The sequence below is a fragment of the Parus major genome, chromosome 3 (genome assembly GCF_001522545.3).
Source record: "Parus major isolate Abel chromosome 3, Parus_major1.1, whole genome shotgun sequence".
Taxonomy (NCBI): domain Eukaryota; kingdom Metazoa; phylum Chordata; class Aves; order Passeriformes; family Paridae; genus Parus; species Parus major.
Genome location: NC_031770.1, coordinates 103,566,455 through 103,592,173, shown reverse-complemented (window position 1 = coordinate 103,592,173; position 25,719 = coordinate 103,566,455). Strand labels below are relative to the sequence as shown.

The 25,719-nt window shown below is 36.7% G+C and overlaps 1 protein-coding gene across 15 annotated transcripts in view; it reads left to right on the top strand.

Moving 5' to 3' along the window:
* The window catches only part of PUM2 (pumilio RNA binding family member 2), a 74,903-nt gene that overhangs the window by 34,389 nt on the left and 14,795 nt on the right, over positions 1 to 25,719 (top strand). For 9 of the 15 annotated variants that reach the window (XM_015621214.3, XM_015621210.3, XM_015621212.2 and 6 more), the window contains 11 exons: positions 230 to 335; positions 610 to 797; positions 1,424 to 1,596; positions 4,610 to 4,880; positions 5,170 to 5,263; positions 7,144 to 7,269; positions 8,434 to 8,573; positions 10,272 to 10,410; positions 17,388 to 17,531; positions 18,565 to 18,846; positions 23,540 to 23,776. In XM_015621214.3, coding sequence (XP_015476700.1) covers positions 230 to 335; positions 610 to 797; positions 1,424 to 1,596; positions 4,610 to 4,880; positions 5,170 to 5,263; positions 7,144 to 7,269; positions 8,434 to 8,573; positions 10,272 to 10,410; positions 17,388 to 17,531; positions 18,565 to 18,846; positions 23,540 to 23,776 — 1,900 coding nt within the window. The remainder of the gene's footprint in view (positions 1 to 229; positions 336 to 609; positions 798 to 1,423; positions 1,597 to 4,609; positions 4,881 to 5,169; positions 5,264 to 7,143; positions 7,270 to 8,433; positions 8,574 to 10,271; positions 10,411 to 17,387; positions 17,532 to 18,564; positions 18,847 to 23,539; positions 23,777 to 25,719) is intronic. The other 6 variants (XM_015621206.2, XM_015621208.2, XM_015621203.2 and 3 more) reach the window with 3 other exon arrangements.

Here is a 25,719-nt window from a genome sequence, read left to right as displayed (position 1 = left end):
AAGTGTTCAAGACCTGGATGGGGCCCTGAGTAACCTGCTGTAGTAAGTGGCAGTCCTGCCCATGGCAGGGAAGTTGGAATTAGATGATCTTTAAGATTCCTTCCAGTCCAAACCATTCTATGATGCCATGATCTAAAACTAATTATTTGCATATCATCTTAATAGTATTGCTGGTTTTTGCCCATCTGTAAGCATATTTAAATAAAACACTTTTCTTCTGTTTTAATAGCTTTTACCTGCCAAAAAGTTTTGGGAACCTGATGATTCAGCAAAAGATGGACAAAAAGGGATATTCCTTGGTGACGAGTGGAGAGAGACTGCATGGGGAACTCCTCGTAAGTGATTGGTGTATATGTACTGAAAAATCAGTCATGATTACTGAATGGTATTTCAAAGCAAATTTTGTAACTGTATATTAAATTTTATTTTCCTTTCATTTTAGTTGTGAAAATGCATGGTGATTGTGTTTCAATAACGCTTTTTGAAACTGTGATTTGGAACTTCTAATTTAATTTTTGTTTTAATATTACTTTTGTAATGAAATGCAAAAACCCTACAAGTTGTATTTAAAAAATACTATAGTTTTATTTATATGTTTGTTTTTAACAGACCATTCTATGTCCCAGCCTATTATGGTACAGAGAAAGCCTGGACAGGGTTTTCATGGAAACAGTGAAGTAAATGCTGTATTGTCTCCACGATCAGAAAGTGGTGGCCTTGGAGTGAGCATGGTAGAATATGTGTTAAGTTCCTCTCCAGCTGATAAATTGGATTCCCGGTTTAGGAAAGGAGCTTTTGTAAGTAATGCAGTGTGTTAAACTTGCCTGGTTACCTGCTGTGGTCTCTGTTACATGGTTATATTTTCTCTTTGTCTGTTTTTATTTTTTAACTCTTTTCTTTAGAAGGAAGTGTGTAGTTGCTATCTGTCTTCCTTGGTTGGAGGGGGCAGAAGAGGGAAGTGGTTTGGGAATCTTAACTAAATAGCCATCTTAAAGTGCTTTCCTAAAATCTTTATTTAAAAGTAGGAAAAAGACCACAAATAGCTTAATTTAAAATGTCTGATGAACTTTATTCTTGATTTTCCTATTTTATGTTTTTATGCGGGTTTGTTTTGTAACTGGATGTTTTAATTGTACAAAATAAACTTTTATCTAATTCGAAGTGTTACTGCTTTAACTGCACCGCTATAGTTAAGGTTGAGTTAGCTCTTCCATTATAAATCTTGGCATTCCTTTCACATTTTGGCAGTTATTAATTGCATGTGGTTGAAACTTGATGACCAAGTTACCCACCAAATGCAATTTCATTGACAACAAACTGTTTGTATTGTTTACGTGCACTGTAGTGTAGAATTAGGTCACCTTGTGGTGCTCCTATTGTGTTCTGTTCAATATTCAGAATCAAACAGATTCTTTTTCCTCAGGGCACTAGAGATGCTGAAACAGATGGACCTGAGAAAGGAGATCAGAAAGGCAAGGCTTCTCCGTTTGAGGAGGACAAAAACAGAGATCTTAAACAAGGAGATGATGAGGATGTTACTAAAATAAATGGCAGAGGTTTGCCAAATGGAATGGATGCCGATTGCAAAGATTTTAAGTAAGCTTTTAACTGTTTCTCGAGAAGACGAGCATGTCTCTTAAGGGCATTATTACAGTTCTGATTTGTGTGTCAGCTTTAAACATTACCCAGCAGCAGACTGATTCTTCCCCTCTCAAGTCCTCCCTTTCCCACTGTGCCACATGTTTCTTAGGATGTCATTAATGTGTGTGTCACTTCTCATGAGACAAATTCATCCTAACATAGTAACTATTAAAAGTAAGTGGGTACCTTCTGAATGTGGTAAATTAAAGAGGGATGAAAACTTTAATCCTTTTAATGTCAAACTAAATTTCTTTCTCTCTCTGCTTCTTTTTAATGCTCTTTTGCATCTGAGTGTTCTTGTAGAGAGTAGTCCTACAGAATTTTAACTTTCCTTCTGATTTTGCTAGTGGATACCACAGCCTAACACAACTAATCATTTCCCCATAAGTCTTTATAGAAACCATATCTTTAACTAAGGTGGAGCAATGTATTTTCCTATTCATATAATTAAATGTCACCTATGGAATGGTGTTGTGGTTTGGTTGTTTTTGTAGGGAGAAATAGATTTGATCAAGCTCAAACTTCTTGAACAGTAAACTCTTACATGACAGCACAGCCAGTCTGGTTTTTTTCCTAATATTAAACTGCATTTTAAATTGGGTGTTTTTTAAGGGTTGATCCTTCTTTCTTGAATGACTGTGATGCATTTATAAGTGTCATAAAGAAGAATTAAAAAGATAGAGAACTAGAGTGCTGCTCATATATTTGTATTAATGTGATGAACACGACCAGATAGTTGTGGTTTCATTAGTTCATTACGGAACAAGTGTATTAAAATGCATGTTTGAATCCCATACGTAAGTATTTCCCACCCTTTAAAAAATGTATTACCTGAGGCTAAGGAGGGATTCCTCAAGCCTATTTTTCAAGATGTATCATTGAAAACAATACAATACCAAGCATACCAGAGAGCTCACATTGGCTCCTTTCGGACATGTGCTGCAGTATGCACAATAAACAAAGCTACCTTCATTGTTACCCATTGCAAGTACGGAATAACTTATGTCCTGCTTTTCCTTACAAGTATCTATTTCAATTTTGAAATAGGTGTTTGTAAAGTACCTTCTGTATTCTTTAAAGAGAGAAGTTATTAAAAAATACACAAATGCAAAAAAGCATCCAAAGCCAGTAAACCTCTCAAAACAAACAAAAAAAATATAAAAAATAAGGCCATCTAAATGAAACGGGCCATATAAAGTGGTGGTATAGAACCCTCCAATCAGAGGTTTATAATTGAAGTATTGACACAACTTTAACTATAGCAACAGAACAGCACCAATGTAAGGAGCAACCTGCATTAGCTAACCATAAGTATTAACAAAGAAGCTTCATCCTGTCCTCCTCCTTGTATTTTTATTGTTACTTGTAGCATTTTTAAACTAAGTTTGTACTGAAATAACTGCCTTTTTTCCTTTTGTTCTTCACTTTGTTGATGCTGTATTTCACTTGGGAAAACCTGGGAATATTCAACAGCTTTAAATTCAAATTTTGAGCAAGACATGGTTGCTTGCTAGGATACTTAGATAGTAAGCCAGCATGTTTTTGTACAGTCATCATGGGGTTGCTAGTTACATTAAAAAAACCTCTAGCCAAAAACTCCTCCTTCCTTTGACATATTTTGTCCAGAGTAATAAATCATACAGTGTTGCTGAAATAAACTCCCTTAAAGGCTGTTTTCTAGCTGTACAGACTCAAGTATTGTTATCAGTCATTACATAAGTACTAGGAGATTTCTTTGTATTAGTCATGTGCTTCAGTGAGGAATAGATACTTTGGCTTTGGAGCCCTGGAAAGGAAGCAGAACAGGTAGTACTGAGGCTGTGTCTGTGACCTAGAACTAGCAGTTCAGCAAACTGGTCTGACACTGTACTGATGGAATAAAAAGTTCTTCCTGCAAGATGGCATTTGGTATTTGAGCCCAGTTTTCACAAGTAAAGCAAACTTAACTAGAAGTTTTACATTTCCTTAGAAACAATATATAATCATAAAGTTCTGACAATGCAATAATGTTAGAGGATCATAGATTTTCTCACACAGCTCTTTCCTAGTAGTTAGATTTTTGCTAAAAATTGGTAGTCTGTGGCCTCCCACAGAAGTGGGGGGTACCACTCCAAATTAAGGTGTCCTAAATCTAACTAAATGGTGCTGGGAATCTCTTTAGGATGTTACTCTGTTGACATCTCACTTCATCTGTTTGCCTGTAGGTGTTTATAGGTGTACAGAAAGTCCCCTCTAGTCAGTGGGGGAATATGATTAATACTGCCAGTCCAATAAGAAAGCAGTTCAGCTTTTATGTAGAATACTGTGTCTATGATACTGTATATTCTATTTAAGGTTATATTAGGAACACTTTTCTGGCACCAGTCATCAGTGTAGCATAGTCTATTAAATGAGTAGTGTAGGAAATGAAATGTTTCAGTCACATGCTAAATAGTTATTAGTTCCATTTTACTCAAGGTAAAAATGTGTTGTTTGCTTTTCACATGTGAAAAATAGTTACTATATTGTATGTTTGTCTTTTCCAAATGAAATTTAGCTGTGTCTTTCTGTTCTTTGGTGTAAAATGCCCTTAGCATTTGTTTTTGTAAAATTTCTCTTCAATACATTTCATGTCACTACCAAAATACAATAAAGAGACATCCCAAAATTCTCAGGTGACCACAATTCACTCCATTTGACTCCAAACAGCCTCACAGATCAGTTTGTTTTTCTCACAAGTGATTTGAAGAGCTCTGTAGTCGGTCTTAAACTTAAAAAAAAACCCAAATAAAATTATGCTTTGAAGTTAAATGCATCCTTTATCTTGAGCCATCAATGCATGCTGGTTGAAAATGTTAAAATGAGTCTGTCACTTCCCTTTGTAAAGTCACTTGAGTTCAGAGCTGCTTTGAAAGTAGAAATACTGTACTCTGTCCATAGACAGCTTTATTTAAGACTGAAGAGTCTGTCTTAAATTTCTTCTGAACAGTCGTACCCCTGGAAGTCGACAAGCCTCCCCAACAGAAGTAGCTGAACGCCTGGGCCCCAATCCCAGCACCACAGAAGGATTAGGTCCACTTCCCAATCCTACAGCCCACAAGCCTCTGGTAGAAGAATTTTCAAATCCAGAAAATCAGAATCTAGATGCCATGGAACAAGTTGGTCTTGATTCTCTACAGTTTGACTATCCTGGCAATCAGGTACAAATGGACTCTTCAGGAGCTACTGTAGGACTTTTTGACTACAATTCTCAGCAGCAGGTTAGTAATGGACTGTGGAAGATTGATCCTTTAAGTTGTTGATGATCCTCTTGATAATCAGTCATTTCAACATGCAGTGCATTGAATATTATTTTGTCTGTGACTTAGTCAAGGGCAAATAACTGTATAATTAATCTAGAAGAATATTGTTGCATAATTTTCTAGTTTAGTACCTTGATATTACGAAGCTTGCTTTGACATATATTTTTTTTCATAAGCATATCCCAAGTATATTATAGCCTTGACTTTTGAAAACTGAAATGCATCTTTTTTTTTTCCCCCCCAATAGCTTTTCCAGAGGACTAATGCTCTGACTGTTCAGCAGTTGACAGCAGCCCAACAGCAGCAATATGCACTGGCTGCAGCTCAGCAGCCACACATAGGTGAGGTTTCTGTACAGTACAGCAAGTGTCCCTGGCAAAAGTGGGTGTGTTGCTTTTGAATTGAAAGAATCCTTTCTGTTTACCCGGTCTTCTCATTCAAATAGAAACTGATCACTTGGCCAGTTGCAGTGGTTCTCATGAATACAGCTCAGAATGACTGCCTATGGCTATACTGTCCTTAGTGGAGGTTTTCTGTTGTTAATTTTCTCCTTTGGACAGTTTTATACAAAGAAATAAAACTTACATTTGCCTCTGTAGCATAGTAGTTGAATATTGATGGGAGTAAAAGTTAAAAATGCTTATTGCTATAAGCAGTAATAGAAACACTAGCTTTATATACTAGAAACAAATATGCAAATGTCAGATTCTATTGCAGTTTTGTATTTTTAGTAATCCAGTTAAAAACCATTGTAGAGTAGAATTTTTAAATCATACTGTTGGGTTGAATAAGTTTTATTTTTTCCTTCTTAATGGTACCATTTAAACAGCTCTTCCTTCTTGCAGGTACCCCTGTGATAGAACTAATTCTTTAGCAGGCATTTTTTCAGTGCCTTTAGTTCAGTGAGTTAGTTAAATGCATAAGGTTCTTTGTGTGCTGCAACTCAACAAGGAGCCTTTATTTCAGTGACAGCCATTTTATCTTCCACTGTGGGGAAACTGTTGGTGTTTAGGGGAGGGAGGTTGGAACACAAGGAAGTAATTCCTTGTTTGTGGAAGGGAGATAGGGTTTAAAGATTTCAACCCTCTCCAGTTCCACTGGGATGTTGAGGTGTGTGCACAGATGTCTTTTCTCTGTGAGAAAAAAGATTCTGAGATTCCGAAGGGCAGGTAGAAGTAGGAAGCATCTCCAGTGACTTGTGTCCATTCTCTCCTGCAAATACCAGCTTGTTTAGGTGGGTTGTGAGGTCTGTTCAGACAGGGATCAGTAGCCTGTAACTGGGATTGAAAAGTGGCAGCTCTTTACTGTTAAATAGCTGACAAAAACGGGCTGAGAGCTGGAAGCATGGCAGATTTAGATGTTTGTGTGAGTCTTCAGGTCCTGTCTTTGACTTACAAACTTTGGAGAATCCTCTACTTTGTATGAAGTGCTGACTCAGTATACTGTCAGCTGTAATTTTCCTCTTTAAAATGTAGCCTCTTGTCATGTGCATATTAATAGAAATTTATCAAGAAACATTTGGAAGGAGGGACATAGTTTGCTGTGCCTTGCTTGCTGCAGCAGTTGCTGACTCAGTGTTGGATAAAGTTTGTGAACCCAGCTGACAGGGGAAACTGGGTAGTAATGCTCTGTTTGCCGGAGTTTCTACAGTTGTCTGTATCAGTCTTTACAGTTCTACAGCTGTCTGTATCAAATTGGGATTCTTGGGCAGTAAGATTAGCATCTCATAACTGGCTGTTTAAAATTTAGGTATCTAACTTAAACTATCTGGTTAAATTTTTTCTTAATTGTCAGTGAAGAGAGATTTTTGTCTCTAGCCAGTGGTTCATTTCATGTGGCTGATTCACTTCAGACATTTGATGACTTGTTTGCTACAACTTTCTGTGCAAGACTAGTTTAACTTTCAGATAGCTAAAGTTGGGCAAGATAAATTTCACTTTGAATAATCCCTTCTGTGTAAGGATGGATAGACACATATGTGATAAATCTTCTTGGATTCTGTAGATCCAACAAAACAAAGCTGTTAGGCCTTGGGATTAGTAAGAAAGGACAGATGAGAAGACATAGAAGTGTTGATTTCTGTAATTATGTACCTGCTCTTAAGAGCTTCCAAAGTACAAGCAGTTCTGATTTTAACAGATAGGCTGTGTGATTTGGGTGGTGTGAATATGATGATGCTTGCTAAGAATGTTGGCTGTAATGAAACTCTTTGTTACTGCAGCAGGCGTCTTCTCCGCAGGCTTGGCCCCGGCTGCTTTTGTGCCAAACCCGTATATTATCAGCGCTGCTCCTCCAGGGACTGACCCATACACCGCAGCTGGATTAGCTGCAGCAGCTACCCTAGCAGGTAACTGAGCCCTGGAAAGTGTTTGTCTTGATAATTCAACGGTATGAAAAGAGGAAAAAAGTGACATTTGTCCTGTTTATTCTCTGCAAATGTAGTTCCAGGAGGGAGAGACTTGTATGAAAATACTGCCATTTTGAAAATCTTAACTAAAATAGAAAAGCTTTCAGTTTGTTATATATGGATTCTGAGTTTCTCTTGCCGCTGGACTTTCACATGCAAAAATTAGGGCTTTTTTTCTGTTCTAAAAATGTTTATGCTTAATAAGGTGCATGTGACATTGACAGTATGTATTATTTTCATAAGATGAGACAGCTAACCTTTCCTGTTATGTTTTTACTCAGTGCATTAATTTTCTAATTCCAGCTTTTCTCATTTGCAGTGGGCATGAGAAAAAAGATGTTCTCCAGAGCATGCTAAAGGGCTCAGATAACAGAGAAACACAGGAATATCTCTTCAAAAGTTACTAGATATCAGTGTGAAACAACATGACTGAGTATTCAAGTCCCAGGTAGTGCTCAGACTTGAGCAAAACATTTGAAAAAAAACAAACCCTTCATTTCCACATGGTGTTTCACAGGGAAGGCAGTAGAAAAAACTAAGACGTGTACGTAATGGTGTATGTACAATGCCATGATACAGAGAGATTAATCTTCTACAGATAGACTTCTACTATATACTGGAAGAGGAGTTAAGTGTGCCCACTTTGAAGAGCATCATGTAAATGCAGGGGAGGCACATGAAATAGTTGTGTTTATGAGCAAGGGCATCATACAGAAAGGAGGAACCACAGATTATCAAAGTCTCAGTACATCACTATCAGGAGGATAAATTTTATTCATTCTGTGATGTTCTGAAATGATCTTTTCTTTCAGCCATGAAAACTGATTTTTAATGTTCTTTGGTACACAGACTCTGAATGCTTTAAGGTTCTTTGTCATCTGAGTCTCACAAGGGTATTCATTTTTTCATAGAGAAGATATGACTTGGTGTGAATTTTTTTTAATTAACCCATTTGTATTCATGTGTCATTTTATCTAATAAGGGAATTCTTTCTTTTTAATACCTATTCTCTTCTGACACTGAGAAGATGGATCAATGAGGGATGCTACAAACAGTATTTTAAGCAGCTGCACTAGATGGAATAATCATGCTTTCTGGTTTTAGGTCCTGCTGTGGTTCCGCCTCAGTATTATGGTGTTCCATGGGGGGTGTATCCAGCCAATTTATTCCAGCAGCAAGCTGCAGCAGCAAATACCACAGCAAATCAGCAAGCAGCTTCCCAGGCACAGCAGGGACAGCAACCGGTACGTTCAGCATGAAAAGCAGAGGGGCCTGACCTTAACATTCCAGTGTGTCAGGGTCAGCTGCTAGAAAATTTTACATAATTTAGGTGTTGTGTTTTATTGTATGATAAAAGAAGGTTAAAAACTCACACTTTTCTTACTGATTGTCACTGTCTCATACCATATTCAAGTTATTTTACAGTCTTGTTTCTTAAGACAATAAGCATTAAAAATAGTTGCTTTCTTCAGGTTGCTGTGCTGTTATGTGCATAGCTGATGCTTCCTGTGTAGCAAATTATTGTAAAGTTTAATCTAGAAAACTGACATAAAGGGATGGAAATATACATTCTGGCAATTTTAGGAGGATATTGTTTCTTTTAAGTTTGGGAAAAAATTGATTTGTTTTTTAATAAATTAGCTGGAAGATTGAATGTTACACATTTTTCTGTCCTGTCAAAAAGTAGGGGAAAAATAGGGAAATAAAAGTGTTACCAGTAGTTCTGTTGCCTCCCAGGGAGGAAGGCTTGCCCAGCTTTTTTTTCTGTGACATTAATTGTATTGCAGGATCACCATGTGCCATATGGTGTTTTTGCCTTGGTGAAGCAAGAGCAAGCAATTGTTGCAAGAACTTGTTGAAAATTACGTTTCTTTAAGTAATTTTTTTAAAAAATTCTAATTTTCTATTGTTACTCTGACTACATTTTTAAACTGTTGTATGAGCTTCCAGTATAAATGAATTGCAATTTTTACAAAGGAAAACCCCAAATTTTACAAAAATTTTACATTTGAATGAACGTAAGCATCTCAAATATTTTACCAGCAATATGGTTAATTTCAGTGCCATTATTAGAAATGTAATATAAGAAGTCTGAGATACCACATAATTTCAGGGGTTTCATCACTATTTTTATAATCAGGTGGATATTTCTTTCTGCTAATTGTTTTTATCAGTGACCTGCATTGGTAACTGAATGTATATCATCTCTACAGTGTCTTTGTTTTCACTATAAAATTAATAACTGATTCATGCAAATAACATACACAGTTCTTTGTGGGAATATATTGTGAGTTATATTTCTCCCTTATTTCAGACCTGAAGAAGTTGATTTTAACCAAAAGAAGTATAGTTGCAAGAATTTAGATTGCTTTTCAATCAGATTCCTGGATATTCACTGTCAGAACGTAATAAAATATGCCTGCATTGCATGGTGATGGAGTGTTATGTGTTATATTTAAAATTTAGTGGGTGCATTATTTACAGCACTTTTGGCAGTGGAGTGTTAATTATTTAGACAAGTTACTACAAGTGCAGAAAATACTCAAATTTACATCATTCAATTGCCTGGAAATAATGTAAACAAATGTGTTTATCAAGGAAGGTCAGGTGTTCAGTTAATAAATAATGTAGATTGTAAAATGTATCACTCTTACAGATTTTCTTCCTTCCTTTGTACTCATTACCATTGATGGAACATGCCAGAGTCCTGCTGTCCAAAGCAGGACAGAAATTTTATGGTCTTGTTTGTCAGCAAAATAGTATCTACCTTTTATTCTTTGTATGTGTATATTCTGGAAACCAACGAGGTGCAGTTTCCCAGAGTGGAAATCAGGGCTGAGAGGCATCAAATACTCAAAGAAACTGTTCTAGACCTTTGTTAGCACATAATAGATTGGCTTCCTTACCTTTTAAGGAAGGGGTGTTGTATTGGCCTTTTCCAGGTCCTGCGAGCTGGAGCAACTCAGCGCCCGCTCACTCCCAACCAGGGGCAGCAAGGGCAGCAGGCAGAGTCACTTGCAGCAGCTGCAGCAGCAAATCCAGCTTTGGCTTTTGGTCAGGGTCTTGCTACAGGCATGCCAGGTATGTATGTTAGCAGTGGATTAGAGACTCATGGAAAGTAACAATATTGGTGTTATTAGGTAAGAGATTAACCAAGTCCTGTTACGTTTATGATAAGCTGCTTAGAGCTGAGTTTTATAGTTTTATGTTATTCAGTTGGTTTAAAATACTGGCACAGTATTTTCAGAGCACGAGAAACTCCTAGCATTTGTTATTTGGAGCATTTTCTCTGTATTTGCTGTGAAAAATGTATGCACAAGAAATATAATAGATTTTTACAAGATAATTTCATCTATAATGAAGCAACTACATACTGTCATAAAAAGTCGTGTGTTTTCTGGTTCCTCTGTAACATTAAGTTTTGCTAGAATAACTTTTATTTGGGACATAATAATATCTAAAACTCAGAATCCAAAATTAAGAAATTTAAAAGAAAATTACTGCTTGTTCATATCTGAAGATCACAAAATGCTTGGAAGCATTCCAAAGGTTGGAGCCTCAGATTCTTTTAGTGTGCATGGCTGATGTCCTGAGGAATGGTTCATGTGTTGGGGAGTGGTTAGCTTGAAGTTCAGCATCACTTCTAAGTGTTGGGTACAGTTACCTGAGCAAGAGCAATTTCAGTGTACTTGGCCAATCTTTAGATTGAAGGCTAAAGTTTTTACACAGTTAAGTTAGATAATGTTGATACATTCTTTGACCCCTGTACAAGTGCTCTCCTTGGTCAACAGCACTGTGAGATGCCCTGCAGCCTGGAGTTAGAGTTGTTTGCTGCATACTCCGGGGCTGTACTGTTCACTTGGCCTTCCATGAGCACATTTTAGATTTTTTGCTGCAGAGCTGACTGGCTGTTGTGTTTTTCTTGTCTGTTTTCTTTTGTAACTACAGTTTTCATTTCTTCTCCTGCAGCAGTTATCTTCAGCTTTTAATATCTTTCTCCTAAAATGAGAAATCAGCAAAGTGCTGTCCTGGCACCTGCCAAGTGGTACTCCTGCACCTCACCAAAGCAGTGGATAAGGCCTACAAACAATGAGGCATGTGAGAGATGTTAATAAGCATCTTTGCACAAGCCTCAAAGGCTTAGCTGTAATTTTTTTCCTTTTCTTTCTCTCTTTTTTTTTTTTTGAGAGGGGTGTGGTGTATATTTGTTTATATTTACTTATTAGTTCATACTTTGGATTGGGAGTAGTAGCTGTCTTAACTCAAGACTAGCTCTTAAAACCCATAATCTTCCCCCTGCTCCAGATCATTGATTGAAGGTAATACTAAGTGGTTAAATACATAACCTCAGTAGTGCATACATAACTCAGTAGTGTCCTTTGAAGAAGGTATTTGAAATCTTTTTTTTTTTCCCTCTTCCACAAGCCCCAAAAGGTTTTCTGTGAGGGCAGGAGCCTTTTTTTTCAATTTCCATGGTAGATTTATCCCATCTGATGCTGCAAGCCTGGATGGCCAGAGAAGAACTTTATTCTTGGGAATATAGTTCAGACTGTTCTATAATAGAATTGTGTTCAACTGACTTGAGCCTTACCAACCACACTGTTACAGGGAATAAGGCTCAAAATATAAAGAACGACATATATTTTTTCAGTCTTCACCAGATTGGATTTGTAGTGAGTCATAGGGAGTGCTGGTGATTCCTCTTTTTAGGGTAAGAAGGTTGAGGAAATGAATACATGCCTTTATATGTAGGAATCTCATTACATACACTTGGTTTGGTGTCTGTGTTTGACAGAGATGCTTGGGCTCCATTTATAGCAAGCAAAGAGAAATAGGAACTTCTACTTTTGATTTGTCTGCCTCTAATTTCGTTTCCTGATTTAGGATAAAGTGAGTTTGGCTCCAGAGATGCCTTTTTCTATTAACTTATTCTAAAATTGAGTCAAGATGACTAAGTAATATCTAGATACCAAAATGTGGCTTAGTGAATCCCAGACAGCAACCACTGATCAACACATGTAATATAATAAACAAGATCAAGTAGTACAGAATTCATATTGCAATGGAGGAAGATGTTTTACAAGAAAATGAAGGTCCAAATAGAGGTTGAATCTTTTAAATACTCTTTACAGAGAGAATATGTTTAGTTTGACTTCATGGTGAGCTAGCAAGTGAGAGTATACTGTTCAGCTTGTCCATGCTGCTGTCCTGAAATTATTTGAGCTGCTTTCTTCTTGTCACAGCCTTCATGTTGGATGAAATTCATGTTATCCCAACTATTTAATGCCTTTATTTTGAAATTTGATATTTAAGGTGTTTCTTTTTTAACTATTTAGGAGTGTGTATTCCTGTGTCATTCAAGATACCCATCTCATTCTACATGCAGAGAGAAAGTGCCTGAAATCCAGGTTACCTTTCACATAATGTCAATGTTAAGTCTCCTTTCAGAAAAACATAGAATGATAGAATGGTTTGGGTTGGAAGGGGCCTTACAGATCATCTCATTCTAACCCCTTGCCAAGGAAGTGGAACCTTCCACTAGACCAGGTTTCTCAGGGCCCCGTCCACCCTGGTCTTAAACACCTCCAAGGGTGAGGTGCCAGCAGCCTCTCTGGGCAGCCTGTTCCAGTGCATCACCACCCTCACAGTAAAGAATTTGCTCCTAATATCCAGTGCAAAGCTACAGTCTTTCCATTGGAAGTCATTCCCTATTGTTCTATCACTTCATGCTCTTGAAAAAAGTCTCCAGCCTTCCTGTAGGCCCCTCTGGGTACTGGAAGGCTGATAAAAGGTAAAACTTTGGGTTCTTTTTTAAAACCACTTAATGTGAAATGCATTTTGCATTGGAGTTGCTCAATTCCGTTTAAAATTCTACCTATCCTAATTGAGCAAGTCATTCAGTAACAAAGATTCTTAAAAAACAAAGTGTTTCTGCCTGAGTGTATGTGCCTGAATGAGAGTGTCAGAGGTTATTCCCAGTTTCATAGGACAATCAGTATACATTCTGTTTTTGAATAAAAGCAGTCCTCGTCACAGACAACTTCTGGGCTTGGCTTAATCATCTAAAGTCAGGAGACTGTTTGAGGAGTCATTGTGCTCAGTGGAGAGCTCCGTTTTGCAGTTGCTGTAAAGAGACTGCAGAGCTGCTCAGCTTACCCTAAAATAGATGTCTATAACAGCAGGTCAGCCAAATCCCACTAGAGGCTCTGCACTGACTAGGTCAGACACAACTTAGTTTTATGGAACTCCCACAGTAAAGCTATCATGGTGCATCTGGCTTGCAGGTGGACATACAAAGTGAGTAGTCTGGGAAAAAACACCCATGTGTAGAACATTAAAATCAACAATTTCTATCCATTGATTTAGCATTTTTTGGTTTTATTACCTAGAGGAATTTGAAGTGTGACATTGCAATGGGTAGTATGAAACAGAAGTCAAATTTCATTATGGCAGATGTACAGTATAGGCAAAGTTACAGTGGTTATAGAAAGTATAAATGGGTTACTGGCTGGATAGTAAGTTTTGCATTGGATTTGTGAGAGGATGTGCAGCGATAAGGCTGAGCATATTTTCTTCAGAACAAGCAAAAAGTTACAGGGGTTCAGGTTTTGGAGAAAGAGACTTGGGGAGGGGAGAGGATGGCATTTTTAAAAGGGGCACATAATTGAGCTGGCAGTAAGGAGTGTTACATCTGTTAAATTGTGTAGAGAGAAGTAGCAAACTGACATACATTAGTGTGTCATCACTGGGGGAAGTTGCATTGCTGGATGGATCTGTGCAATACTAAGGAACAGCTGCATAAGCCAAGAAAACAGATTTCATTTCCTCTCATTCTTAAGGTGTATTCAAGGTTTGTGTGGTAAGAATCAAAGTTTTTCAGGTCTGTGATTTCTGGAGACATTTAGAAATCCTTTCAGCAAAACACCATATTGATAAACTAGATTGCTTACTTTCAAATTCCCTAGTGATATGGAGACAGTAAGTGTAGATAGAGCAATTGAACTCTAAAATAAAAGATGTGATTAGGAACTGATTAGGAAACCATATGTTTTAGTTTTCTGACTGCGTGGGAACACCACAATGAGCTTGAAGGCACTGAAGTGAGCTTTGATAATTGTTAATTTTGAGAGGAAATTGCAGAGCTACAGGGAGAGATGATGTGATGGAAAGTAATAAAAACTGAAACAAGGAGATGGAATTAAAGAGGAGATCTGCCAAGTCACCACCTTATGTCGGATAAGAGGGAAGGCAGGGGAAGTTTCTAGATTTGTGCTCACCTTTCTGGGATAAGGCACAATTTGTGGAATAGAAAGGAAAGAAGAAGAAGATCAAAGTTTTGCTGTGAGAACCGTTCTTTCAGTTATCAATCTGATCTTAAATGGTCTCTCTGAAATTTTATTTTTGACATCAAAGCAAATTTATACCTTTGAGACTGCAGGTGCACTTTGTAAGGTTTTAGCAATTTCACAAAGAGTAGGTTCTGTGTTGCTTTGTTGTAGTAAATTTGAGTAGAAAGCTAAGGCCTGTGTTGGTTCAGAATGTATTTCAGAAATTGGAAACAGATGAATCCATCAGTTCTCATGCATAGCTTGAACCTTCTGTGACAGTATCTGGATGGTCTTGACCTAGCTTATCATTACTTTAAGTGAACTGTCTGTGGGTGGATCAGAGGTTCATATAATGTCAGGGAAGTATCAAGGGGGCTTGGGCATCTTGTAATGCAAAGAAAGAGCAAGGGCAGGTTGCTTCCATTTTTCAATTTAGCAGTCATATGAGTAATTTATTTTATTAAATCTAATACTAATGTATTAAACTGCATAAGTATTAATTTCAGTAAATTTAATTTATGCAAAGTGTAAGTTATCTCCCCTACCCGCCTCCAGGTATTTTGCATTGGAAAATAGGCTTGTTTACATTGTGGGCCTGAAGTCACATAAAAAGCTGTATATTAGTTTTAGATGAATCAAAGGGTGTAAACATAAAATCAGTGTGGGTTTATAGCAGTTAAACAGTTGAGCATTATCCGTGGGTTTGTGCATTTGAAGAGGGTAGATGGGCAGGGCAAATACTGGTAAGCATTAGCCAATTCTGACTTCTGAAAAATTAGTTTTATATGATACAGCAGGAACAAACAGCAGAACCAACATGGTGTTATCAGTTGAACCTGCTATGAGTAAAAGCAGAAATTATGTAGGTACTGGTAATTAAACATTGCTAATGTGTTCAGGAACACATATTATAACAAGCTTTCCTACTGTGTCACTAATCTAATATTTTCTGGCTTCAGAATGACAGTAAAACAGAAAACAGTTTGTCATCTTTCTGTACCTTGGGAATGTAGCAACCTTTCTCAGTGGTGAAGGAGTAGAGCAGAGCACATTTTTGTAGGTGGAAGAGGCAGTGGCATCTCTAGCAAAGATTTTCAAACCAGTTCAGGTGTAAGAACCTATTTTGGTTGGTTTTAACTAGCCAGGTTTTCAGACAAATGATGTGGAGGACAACTCTTTTCTTGTGCTGTTGGTGGGAAAGAAAAGGTAGATGTGCCTAGAATGCAAAGCAAGTAGTGAGCAGTGAGAACAAACAGGTTTAGAATGATAGCAGTTATGATTCTTCATAATTAATATGATGCATTCACCTCCAGAACTGTGAATTGAACCTAAAGATCTGGACTGTCATTGCTCCTGTCCTGTTCAGTGCTTCCTGAGTCTCCTCTGAATCTTCATATTTTCTTAGTGTGTGAGAATTTGGGCCTGTGTATCCTGCTTCCCTGCAGAGCACTGTAACCACCAGGCCAGAAGGCAGATGATGTTTCCAGCTCTTTTTTTGGAGTGTATCTAGGCAGAAGAGATTACAGAGATGTTCTAGAAACTGAGGAGAAAATATGGCTTGGAAGGCTGGTGACTGTGGTACTTAGCTTAAATCAGAGGTCCAGTTATGTTCAGGTACATATATATTTCAGAGAGAATTGAGCTAGACCTAGTTCTGAACATACAAGGCAACTGATGGGAGCAACTGACTTAAAATAGAATGCAAAATCTTTTCTTACATCTACAAAAATAGATGTGTGACTTTTGCAATCTTGTCTTTTTTTCTTAATAGTGTTAGTAGATATTTGAACATGGGAAGAATATTGAAATTCCATTGGGTTTTGTTTTATTGCTTCATAAGAATAGTCAACCTAACAATTAGAATTTGTAATATTTTGAATATCAGCACCATTTCTTAGATTATTGTAGCTTGTCTTCCATTTTTTAGGGATTCTTATTCCAATTCATCTACTTCACTATAACTATAAAGAGCTTTAAAATTAATGCTCTTGTTCTAAGTAAAGGGGTTTTTTTTGCTTGGCTTTCTTTTGTCTCTTTTGCTTTTCTTCATTCATATATTGTATTCTGTATTCCTTCCTATGGCTTGCTTTTCTCCATTTTCAACTCCTCTTCCTTTTCTGCATCAGTTCCAGTTCTTAGCTGTCAACTGAATGAAGTGTTATGCTTGGATTACAGTCAACTTTATTCCTGTGAAACTGACTGGTCCAAGGTACTCCTGCACACACAGCATTCATTTCCTAATGTGTTTTTTGCAGATGGACTTTTAAGTGTGGATAGTTAATGTGTGGAATTCCCAGACTTGCATTTAGCTCAACCCTTTAATTGTGCATGTCTCAGTAGCTTCTTCATGTACAAAGGAGTACAAGAGGAATGTAGTGTATTTTAAACAGCTGAAAGAAATTGATTCGATAATGATCCAAACACTGCCATTTGAGTTGTACCTGTGCCTTCTCACTATGGTGTTAGAAACTTTAACCTTGCCAATAAGTTCAACTTGAGCCAGCTAATTTTAGCAGTTATTTTAGTTGTTAAAAATTACTTGAAGCATTTCTAAATCTGATTTTGTGCCATGATGTTTACTGCTTTTTCTTTGATGTTCAGTTGATGTTCAAAGCCAGTGTGGCAAAAATGCTGGTTTATAGCTTGTGGTTAGAATATTTCAAGGAAAGAGGAAATGCTGACTGTATGATACTATCTATACCACTAATCTTTGTGTCCTGTGTTGTGTAGGCTACCAAGTGCTGGCTCCCACTGCCTATTACGATCAGACTGGTGCCTTAGTAGTAGGCCCTGGAGCGAGAACTGGGCTTGGCGCACCAGTCAGATTGGTGGCCTCAACTCCTGTTCTAATCAGTTCTGCAGCAGCACAAGCAGGTAAATATTTAATCCTGCACAGAGGTTTCTTTCATTCTTTGTTGAATCTTACCAGTAATGTTGATTAGTATTTGAGATTGTTGTTTTTAATGCAACTGTGAAGTTTTCTGGTTGTGAAGGATATACTGTGCATGCTTGCTTTATTATTCTGTCTCCTCCTGTTCTCTGAGACTGTTCTTTCTCACAGATGGGGTTTTCCATTTTTAATTGGAATTTACAGTCCTCTTCCCATACGTACACAGGCATGTTTCTGCAAATGTTACTTGTCAGATAACAACATTTTCTCCTACCTCTCCCCATGCATTATAACATGCACTTCTCATTAGTCCCCTAAATGGTGTCCTCTAGGAAGCATCATTCCATTGCTTCGGCCTGGCAGAAGATGGACTGCTCTGGAGCCTTGCTATGCTTTTCTCCTGAAATTTATTTTCTCCTGAAAAATGTGGCAAGGAGAAAGCTTTGTGTAGAATGGAAAGCAAATGAGGAGAATTAGTTATATCAAAAGTCTCTAGTTTCCTTCTTTTTTACCAGTTGTAAGATCTAGTATTACTTTACTGAACCATTTATTGTCTTTGTTAAATTAAAATCCAGAATATTAACCCTGGATTAATTAACTTAATCTGTTCAGAAAATTTGATTTTAAGTTAATCTATCAGCTTCTTTCTCTATGCAGAACTCACTTCTGGCAGTAGCTGAAGATGTCTTTGAATGACTCTTAGCTGCAACTCTGCTACTGCAACTTGGGATATATAAAGTTCAGTAAACAGTAATGTCTTATATGTTTACACTGAAAATTCCCTCAATTACATTAACGCTTCTGCAGCCTTAATTAGCCTAAAACATGTGCTGTCTTCACCTTTTTGCCTTGAGTAATTAAGATTGTGTAATACTATTAAGTCTCTTAATCCTTTAATATGTGAATTTCTGCTTGTTTTAAGAGGGCTTCAGGAAAATACAATTTAGTTCTGAATAATCCATTTTCAGTCAGAAATGTTTGAGAGAGTAATTATGATTGAAAACGTGTGTTTTACAGCTGCAGCTGCTTCAGCTGGAGGAACAGCAAACAATCTCGCGGGAGCCACGAACGGTCTATTTCGGCCACTTGGTGCCCAGCCACAGCAACAGCAACAGCAAACAAATAGTAGCCTACAATCCAATTCATTTTATGGCAGTAACTCTTTGACCAATAACTCCCAGAGCAGTTCCCTTTTTTCACATGGTCCTGGCCAACCAGGAAGCACATCTCTTGGCTTTGGAAGTAGCAGCTCTTTAGGAGCAGCTATCGGCTCTGCACTTGGTGGATTTGGCTCATCAGGTAGGTTGTTAATATAGTGAGGACATTCTGTGAGACTTTTGTGCTAAGCAAAAAAATGTATCTGTATCAGGCATCATATATATACATACATTTCTAAAAACAATGTAAAAATAGGTTATTCAAATTTAAAATAAATTGTAGGGGAATAAGAAAAGCTTTTTAAATTAACTTGGGTTCTGTATACAAAGATGTATTTTTTGAACAGTATCCTGTAGTCACAGGTATCTCCAAAATACTTCTCCATGCTGATCACTGTACTCTGCCCCAGAAGTTTGTTACTGTTTTTCAGTAAGCTGCTTTTATTTTCAAGGAAGTCTTCATTATTTGGTTAAAGTAACAATTGATGATAGTGAAGATATACATTTTTTTTGTTTTAATTATCATATTAGAAAAATTCATAATTTTTGGGAACAAATTAAACAGTATTTGACTTTCTAAATTTGATCTAATATTGAAGTGTTTTTTTCCATAACATTTTTTAAGGATTTATAAAACAGAAATACTTAATACCCATGAATAGTCCTTGTTAACTCTAGCAGGTTTAATCTTAGATATAGCTAAGCCTAAATAGTTCTATGCACATCTGGGGCCTTTAATTAATTAAATAGATACTCCTAAATGTAACCAACTTGTTTGTACTTAAAAAAAAATAAAATCATTCTGTCACATTTCTGCTCTAAAGCAGAAATTTCATATTCACACAGTTTTTAAACATGCAAGGTAGGTTTTCTTATATTTCAGATTCAGTTTTAGTAAGGCAAGAGAAACATTTATTTTAAAGATTTCCTTTTGCTATTAATTTTTAAGTTTACACCACTGAATTGCTTCTTATTACTAGCATTATTTTAATGAAATCAGGGCAGCATGTTTAATCTTGCATATCTTGCAGATGGGTAGAAGTTGGGGGAATTGTATGTACTCTTAACAGTATTCTTTTCAAAATTAAGGAAAGTTAGCATTAAAGAAAGTAATTAAAAAAAAATACTGCAAAATATTGCAAAATGGCTTAATATATAGGGGATAAAAAACAGAAGGAAAAGCACACCCTTCAATGTTAAGACAGGTAGTTGTTATTTAGTAACTAAGTGTGACTAGTGACGTCAAATATACTGCATACCAACACAGAGTTTTTCTCAGAGTTGTTTTTCATAAAATAATCAGAAAAATTATTTACTTTAACAAAACTAATGCTAGGAAGTCAAAAATCAGGTTTTTAGACTGATGCTGTCCAGTATTTAATTTTAAAGAGGAAACTCAAAACATCCCATGTTGAATTTAAATAAAAATTGAGGCTACTCAGTAATGTAGGTTTTCTTAATTTTCACTGATGTCACAGCAAGTAAATTTTATTTATAAAATTGTGCTGTCCAAGTGTATATTATGTAATGTAATTTTTCCTGAGCTATTTGTAGGGTTTCAGTGAGTCCTTAGCAGCTGTGTTTCACTCCAGGTACAGCTTCATTACAGTGGTAGATAGTGATAATAAATATATATATTTAATACAGCGCAAACTATTTAAGGTCTCCAGGCAGAATAGATTTAAGTCATTAAAGTTTTTATCCTGTATTATCTGAAGAACCTCCATAGAAGACAAATTTTAGTTGTGTAACTATTTAAGAAAATCAGCATAACTTTTTCTGGCACAGGAGGTGAAGCCTTTTTCTTTTAGCTAGAGTCAGTTCCAGAGCTTTGTCCAAAGCCCTCAGCACAGAGAGCACATGCTGAAATCTTGCAGCAGTATCCAGGGTGATTTAATTAACATGATAGTTTGCACAGGGAAGCAGGAACTCTATGCTTTTGCAGTTTGAGAAGTGCTGATGAAAGGTGCTATCTAAACCTGAAATACTTTTAGTAGTGTTATTAGAATAAAAGTATATTGAAAGTGCCCTTCTGCCAAGTATAAACTGTATTTGCCCTAACAGCCACTTCAAAAATGCTTCCTGGTTATTTATTTATTTTTTAGGGTTCTGACCTGTGTATATATATGATTTGAATTACACAGATGACCACTTAAACAAGTGATGGTCATGCATATTGAGGCAAATTGAAAACAAGTTTAATTTTTTATGTGCCAAGGTTTCAGCTTCTTTGTAACTCCCATCAGTGTATTGAAAAGGTTAAATTTCAGTTAAAATACAGCCATGAAGACTGATAGATGTTAGAACATATTTTGCCCTTATGTTTTCAGTTTTTGCACGGGGGCAAATATAGCTGCAAAAAATGCAAAGGTGAGCATGTTCTAGCTTGAATGACTGAACAAAATAACTGAAAGCAGCTAGCATACCATATAAGTGACTGTATGTACTTACAGTCTTTGTTCTTCTATAATAAAGTTATTCACACTCCATTTTAAAGGTTTAGGTACATGATGATAAGTTACTGCAGCTTAACAGGTAGCCAAGAATTAGATCAACTATGGCAGCTTTCCAGATGCCACCTTCTGGCTTATAACAACTGTAAAGGAGTTGGATTAGCTTAGAGAGTGGGGGAAGAAGAGTAAGCTAATGCAAATTATCTTCTCTGTTTTGTGAGCTTTGCTTGTGTGTGTGAAAATGCAGCTCAGCTGGTTCATGGTAACTTGTTAAGCTGCAGCAATTTAGCTGAGTAAGAAACTCTGAAAGATGGAAAAATAGAAATCCATCATGTAGCATTGTATTAGCATTTATATGGTTCACTGAGCCAGAGCCTGTAGAGCTGGTCTCAAAGCTTGAGATTTCTTTACACTGTTGCCTTTATTTGCTCTTCTGGTTTCTTGTTCTCAATCTCCTTGCCTAGTTAGTCTGGTATCTTTTCCTTCTGGTTTCTCCTCTAGTATGTCTTCCTTCCCAGTTTCCAGGCAACATTTATCTCCTGCTTCCCTCCCCCTCCTAACTATGTTTGTTTCTACTTGTGCTCTGTGATGTTCTATCATCAGCTTACTATTCCAGTCTTTTTGCCCCACAGTCACATATACCTTCTACAGCCTAACTTTTCTTCAGATCTGCTTTCTTCTCATCCTCAGTCCCACTGAAAATGCTTGCCAGTTTTTCTTGCAGTCCCTTTGTCTTACCTTTATTTCTTCCTCTTTCTGGTTTCTTTTTTTCGCTTTTCCCCCCCTCCCTAGTCTATTTCTTGTGTTTGGCTTTTGTCTCCTCTGCACTTGAAATAGAAAACTGCCTTTCCTCATTGCCTCATGGGCCTTTCCAACACAAGGTAGAATCTTGGACAGCAGTTTCAAAGTCAGTTTTTGACATGGCACAACCTTAACCAACCATCTCAGACATGCAGTGTATGGTCAGGAGTTTAAGTTTTCAGCTATAAATCTGTAGCAGATCTGTGCTGAACTTGGATGAACTGTGATCTTGCAAAGATTTTTAGTTCAGTCTAAAAGTGTGAAAATAAAGGTCTCCTGTTGCTGGCATATTTGGTCAGAGTGCATGAAAGTATCAACTTCTCAAAGAGGTAGCTAGATTATTTTGGTAAGGATAAAACACTTTGCCAGTATAGCTTAAATGGCAGTGTTTAGACAGAAGTTCTATTAAAAATTTTGTCCAAGCAAGTTCCTGCCATGAAAAATATTAGCCAACTGGTTAATGGTATGAGAAAACAAATTAGTATCTTAAAATGGGAGGTTTCAGGCGACCTTTATATTGTGCCATGCTGCCAGCTTTAATAGGAAGGTACTTGAAAAGGATAAAGGTTGTGGAAGTAAAAATTCTGACCTTTCCTTTTTAAGTTGAAGTAGCCAATAGTTGTAATCAGTTTTCCAAATTCATCTTAAGAAAGATACTTGTTACTAAAATATCCATAATCTTGGTTTGGTTCATGAGTATAATAATGGTCCGTGTTTAAAACAGGCATTCTAGTTTAATACTTTGCTAGTATGCAGCAGTTACTAGAATGTAACATTTCTAAAACTTTTTATTGTTCTAATTTGTCCTAGACTGCTCGTCACCCTGCTGAATGATGCTGTGCAGGATAACCAGTCCTTCACTAATACACTGTTATCCAAAGTCTAATTTGACTTTCAGAAACACTGATAGCAGTAAAATCACATTTTTAATTTCTCACCTAATTTTCCTATCTCTGCTGTGCTTCTCATCTTCTTTCTTGGCCTATTCCCTCTTTATATCTTTTCAAAGCACTTCTTTGAGAGCCATAATTCTTGTAGGGAATTTAAAGTAGTAATTTTTTCCTACAGGTGAGGGGTTTAAAAGAGGAAGTTCAGAAACACCTGAACAAGGATATAAATTATTTTGTGAACCCTTAAACAACAACTAATTTCCTCTAGACTTTTTCCTGAAATGAGTGTCACTGTCTGACTAATAATTTAAGGTGGAAAAAAATTTATATATTTAGTGGCAATATTTTGAGACTAATTTATTCGATAAAGTGACAGTGTAATCTAATCTTATAAATTCCGTATTTGTCCCAAAGCCTGAAGTCAGGCGTCTAAAACAGAGTACTGCAATATTACTGTGAGAAGTCTAGTGTGAAATGTTGAAAGACATGAACGTTGGTGAAATACTTGCCAGTGGTATGTTTATACCCACTTAGATTTACTTAAAAGCATGTGTGGTTATCACAGTAATTGTCTTTGTCATAACGATTGCTGTAATTATTGTGATCGCATCTGTTGTTGCCCAGCTGTAGTTGGGGATAGGTTTTATTCAGTTGACACTGTGTAATTAGGGTCTTTTTATTTCTTCTTCAGTTGGCAGTTCTGCAAGTAGTAGTGCCACAAGGAGAGATTCTCTATCTACTAGCTCTGACTTGTACAAAAGATCTAGTAGCAGCCTAGCACCCATAGGGCAGCCATTTTACAATAGTCTGGGATTTTCCTCCTCTCCAAGTCCAATAGGCATGCCTCTGCCAAGCCAAACGCCAGGACATTCACTTACGCCACCGCCATCACTTTCATCACATGGATCCTCATCCAGTTTGCATTTAGGTAAAAAAAACAAAAACAAAAAACCAAAAAAACACTTTTTGTTTGTATGTGTGTATGTATTTCTATGTGTAAAATATATGTTGCATAAGAGTTGTCACATTACCTTTGCTGTTAAACAGTTTTGTAATGAAGAGGGGCCATTCCTGAAAGGTGAAGAGCACATTCCTCTGCTCATTGATTTGACAGAGGAGGGCACTCAGCTTTTGGCAGTATCCGGCCAACAACTGATTTTTCTTCCCTTACAGAAGCCAGTAGAGAGCCCAGTAAGAATTGTTGGTCCTTTTTGTAATATGTTTCCACAGTATGACAAGCAAAGGTGCATTATTTTTGTTTCTCCTCCACTGTGTTACTACTTTAAGGATGTTTTAGATGATGTGTTTAACAGTGAAGTGACTTTCATTAATGCCCCTTGCCATGATAAAGTAGAAAAGTGAGCAGTGCTCTCTCTCAATGTCAAATGTATTGAAAGGTGATTTTTGAATCAGTCAACCTCGTGGCCCATATACTTTGTCAGGAAGACAGTAGTTTATACCAGGCTGATGGAAGGAGACAAAAACAAGGCATTTGTCAAAGAAGTAGCAAAGGCATTGTTAGTGGTGGCTCTCTGTTATTCAATGTATTTTTTAAGGAATGCTGAAAATAATTTCTCAAATGTTCTTTTTTGGCTAGTAAGATGACATGGGAGCTCAACCTTTCTTTAAAAAATAAACTAAAATAAAAGATCTAAAGAAACCCCACCACAGTTATACAGTATATTTAGAAGATAATGCCTCTAACCTGAGGTTACCTAATACAGTTCTTTTCTGCTGCAAATATTTGCAGTCATTTAATTTGGATGCTAAAATCATACAGTGAAAATGGATGTAATTCAAGATTGTGTTGCCAATTGATCCAGTAACTGTTCAATGCACAGTCCCATGCTTGCAATAGGCAGCATAATCCCCTATACTTAGTGCAAATAAAACAAGAAAAAAATATTTTAAATGCCTGCCAAAATACACCTCAAGTAAGAAATGTGTGAGTAATTTGTATAACAAGGTGAAATAATTAAAATATATTACATTTGCAGTACAGTCCCCTTCAAGGTTAAGTGCTGAATACCCGAAATAAAACTGGGCAAGGGGATGTTTCAGCACGTTTTATTTTTTTTTACTTACCTTTTTTCCTTTTTCAGGTCTACAAAGTGCACCTTTGGGCTGAGACCAAGCATGGAAAGTTTCAGCCCAAATGGAGGCTTTTGAGAAAGTTCTGAACATCTGACAATGGGGTTATCATGGAAATCTTTTTCTTTCTTTCTTTTCAAAGTACTCTCACCATAGTTTTCATATTGCTGAAAACTATACTTAAACCAAATTTTGGAAGGCATTATCTAAAATTTAAAACATTCAAAGTTTTGTTTGTTTCACATTTGATAAATGTTAAAAGACTTTTTTTTCAGTTCTGAGAAAATAGGCTGTGATCAATATAGAGGACTGCCTCTATCAGCAGAAATTTTTAAATACTGACTTTGACCCATTTTGAACTGTTTGGCAGTGTCAACTAAGCCTAATAGCTTGTTAAAATCATGTACTAGATCAGTGTGTAACAGCCAGAATATACAGTTGTACTCTGAAAATTGACACAACCTTGTTAGCTTCCGTGTGTCCTCTTCATCCTCCAAGTGAAGTGGACCTTGATTACTGATAAACTTTCTGCAATATTGCAAAATCAGCCTATAATTTGGAAATGGAGGTATTTTGGATATTTGCTTTCACAAAAAATGGAGAAAAATGCAGTAATTTTTTTAGCCTTTCTGCCCTGTGCCATATTTTTGCACAGTTGCATTCAAAGTACACCAGCTCAGAGTTTAAGATTATTTCTGCAGTTAATTGTCTGTCTTGTTATTTTTATTCTGGTGTGTTCATCAGCCACTCTTGGAAGCATGTTTTGTTCTCACATACAAA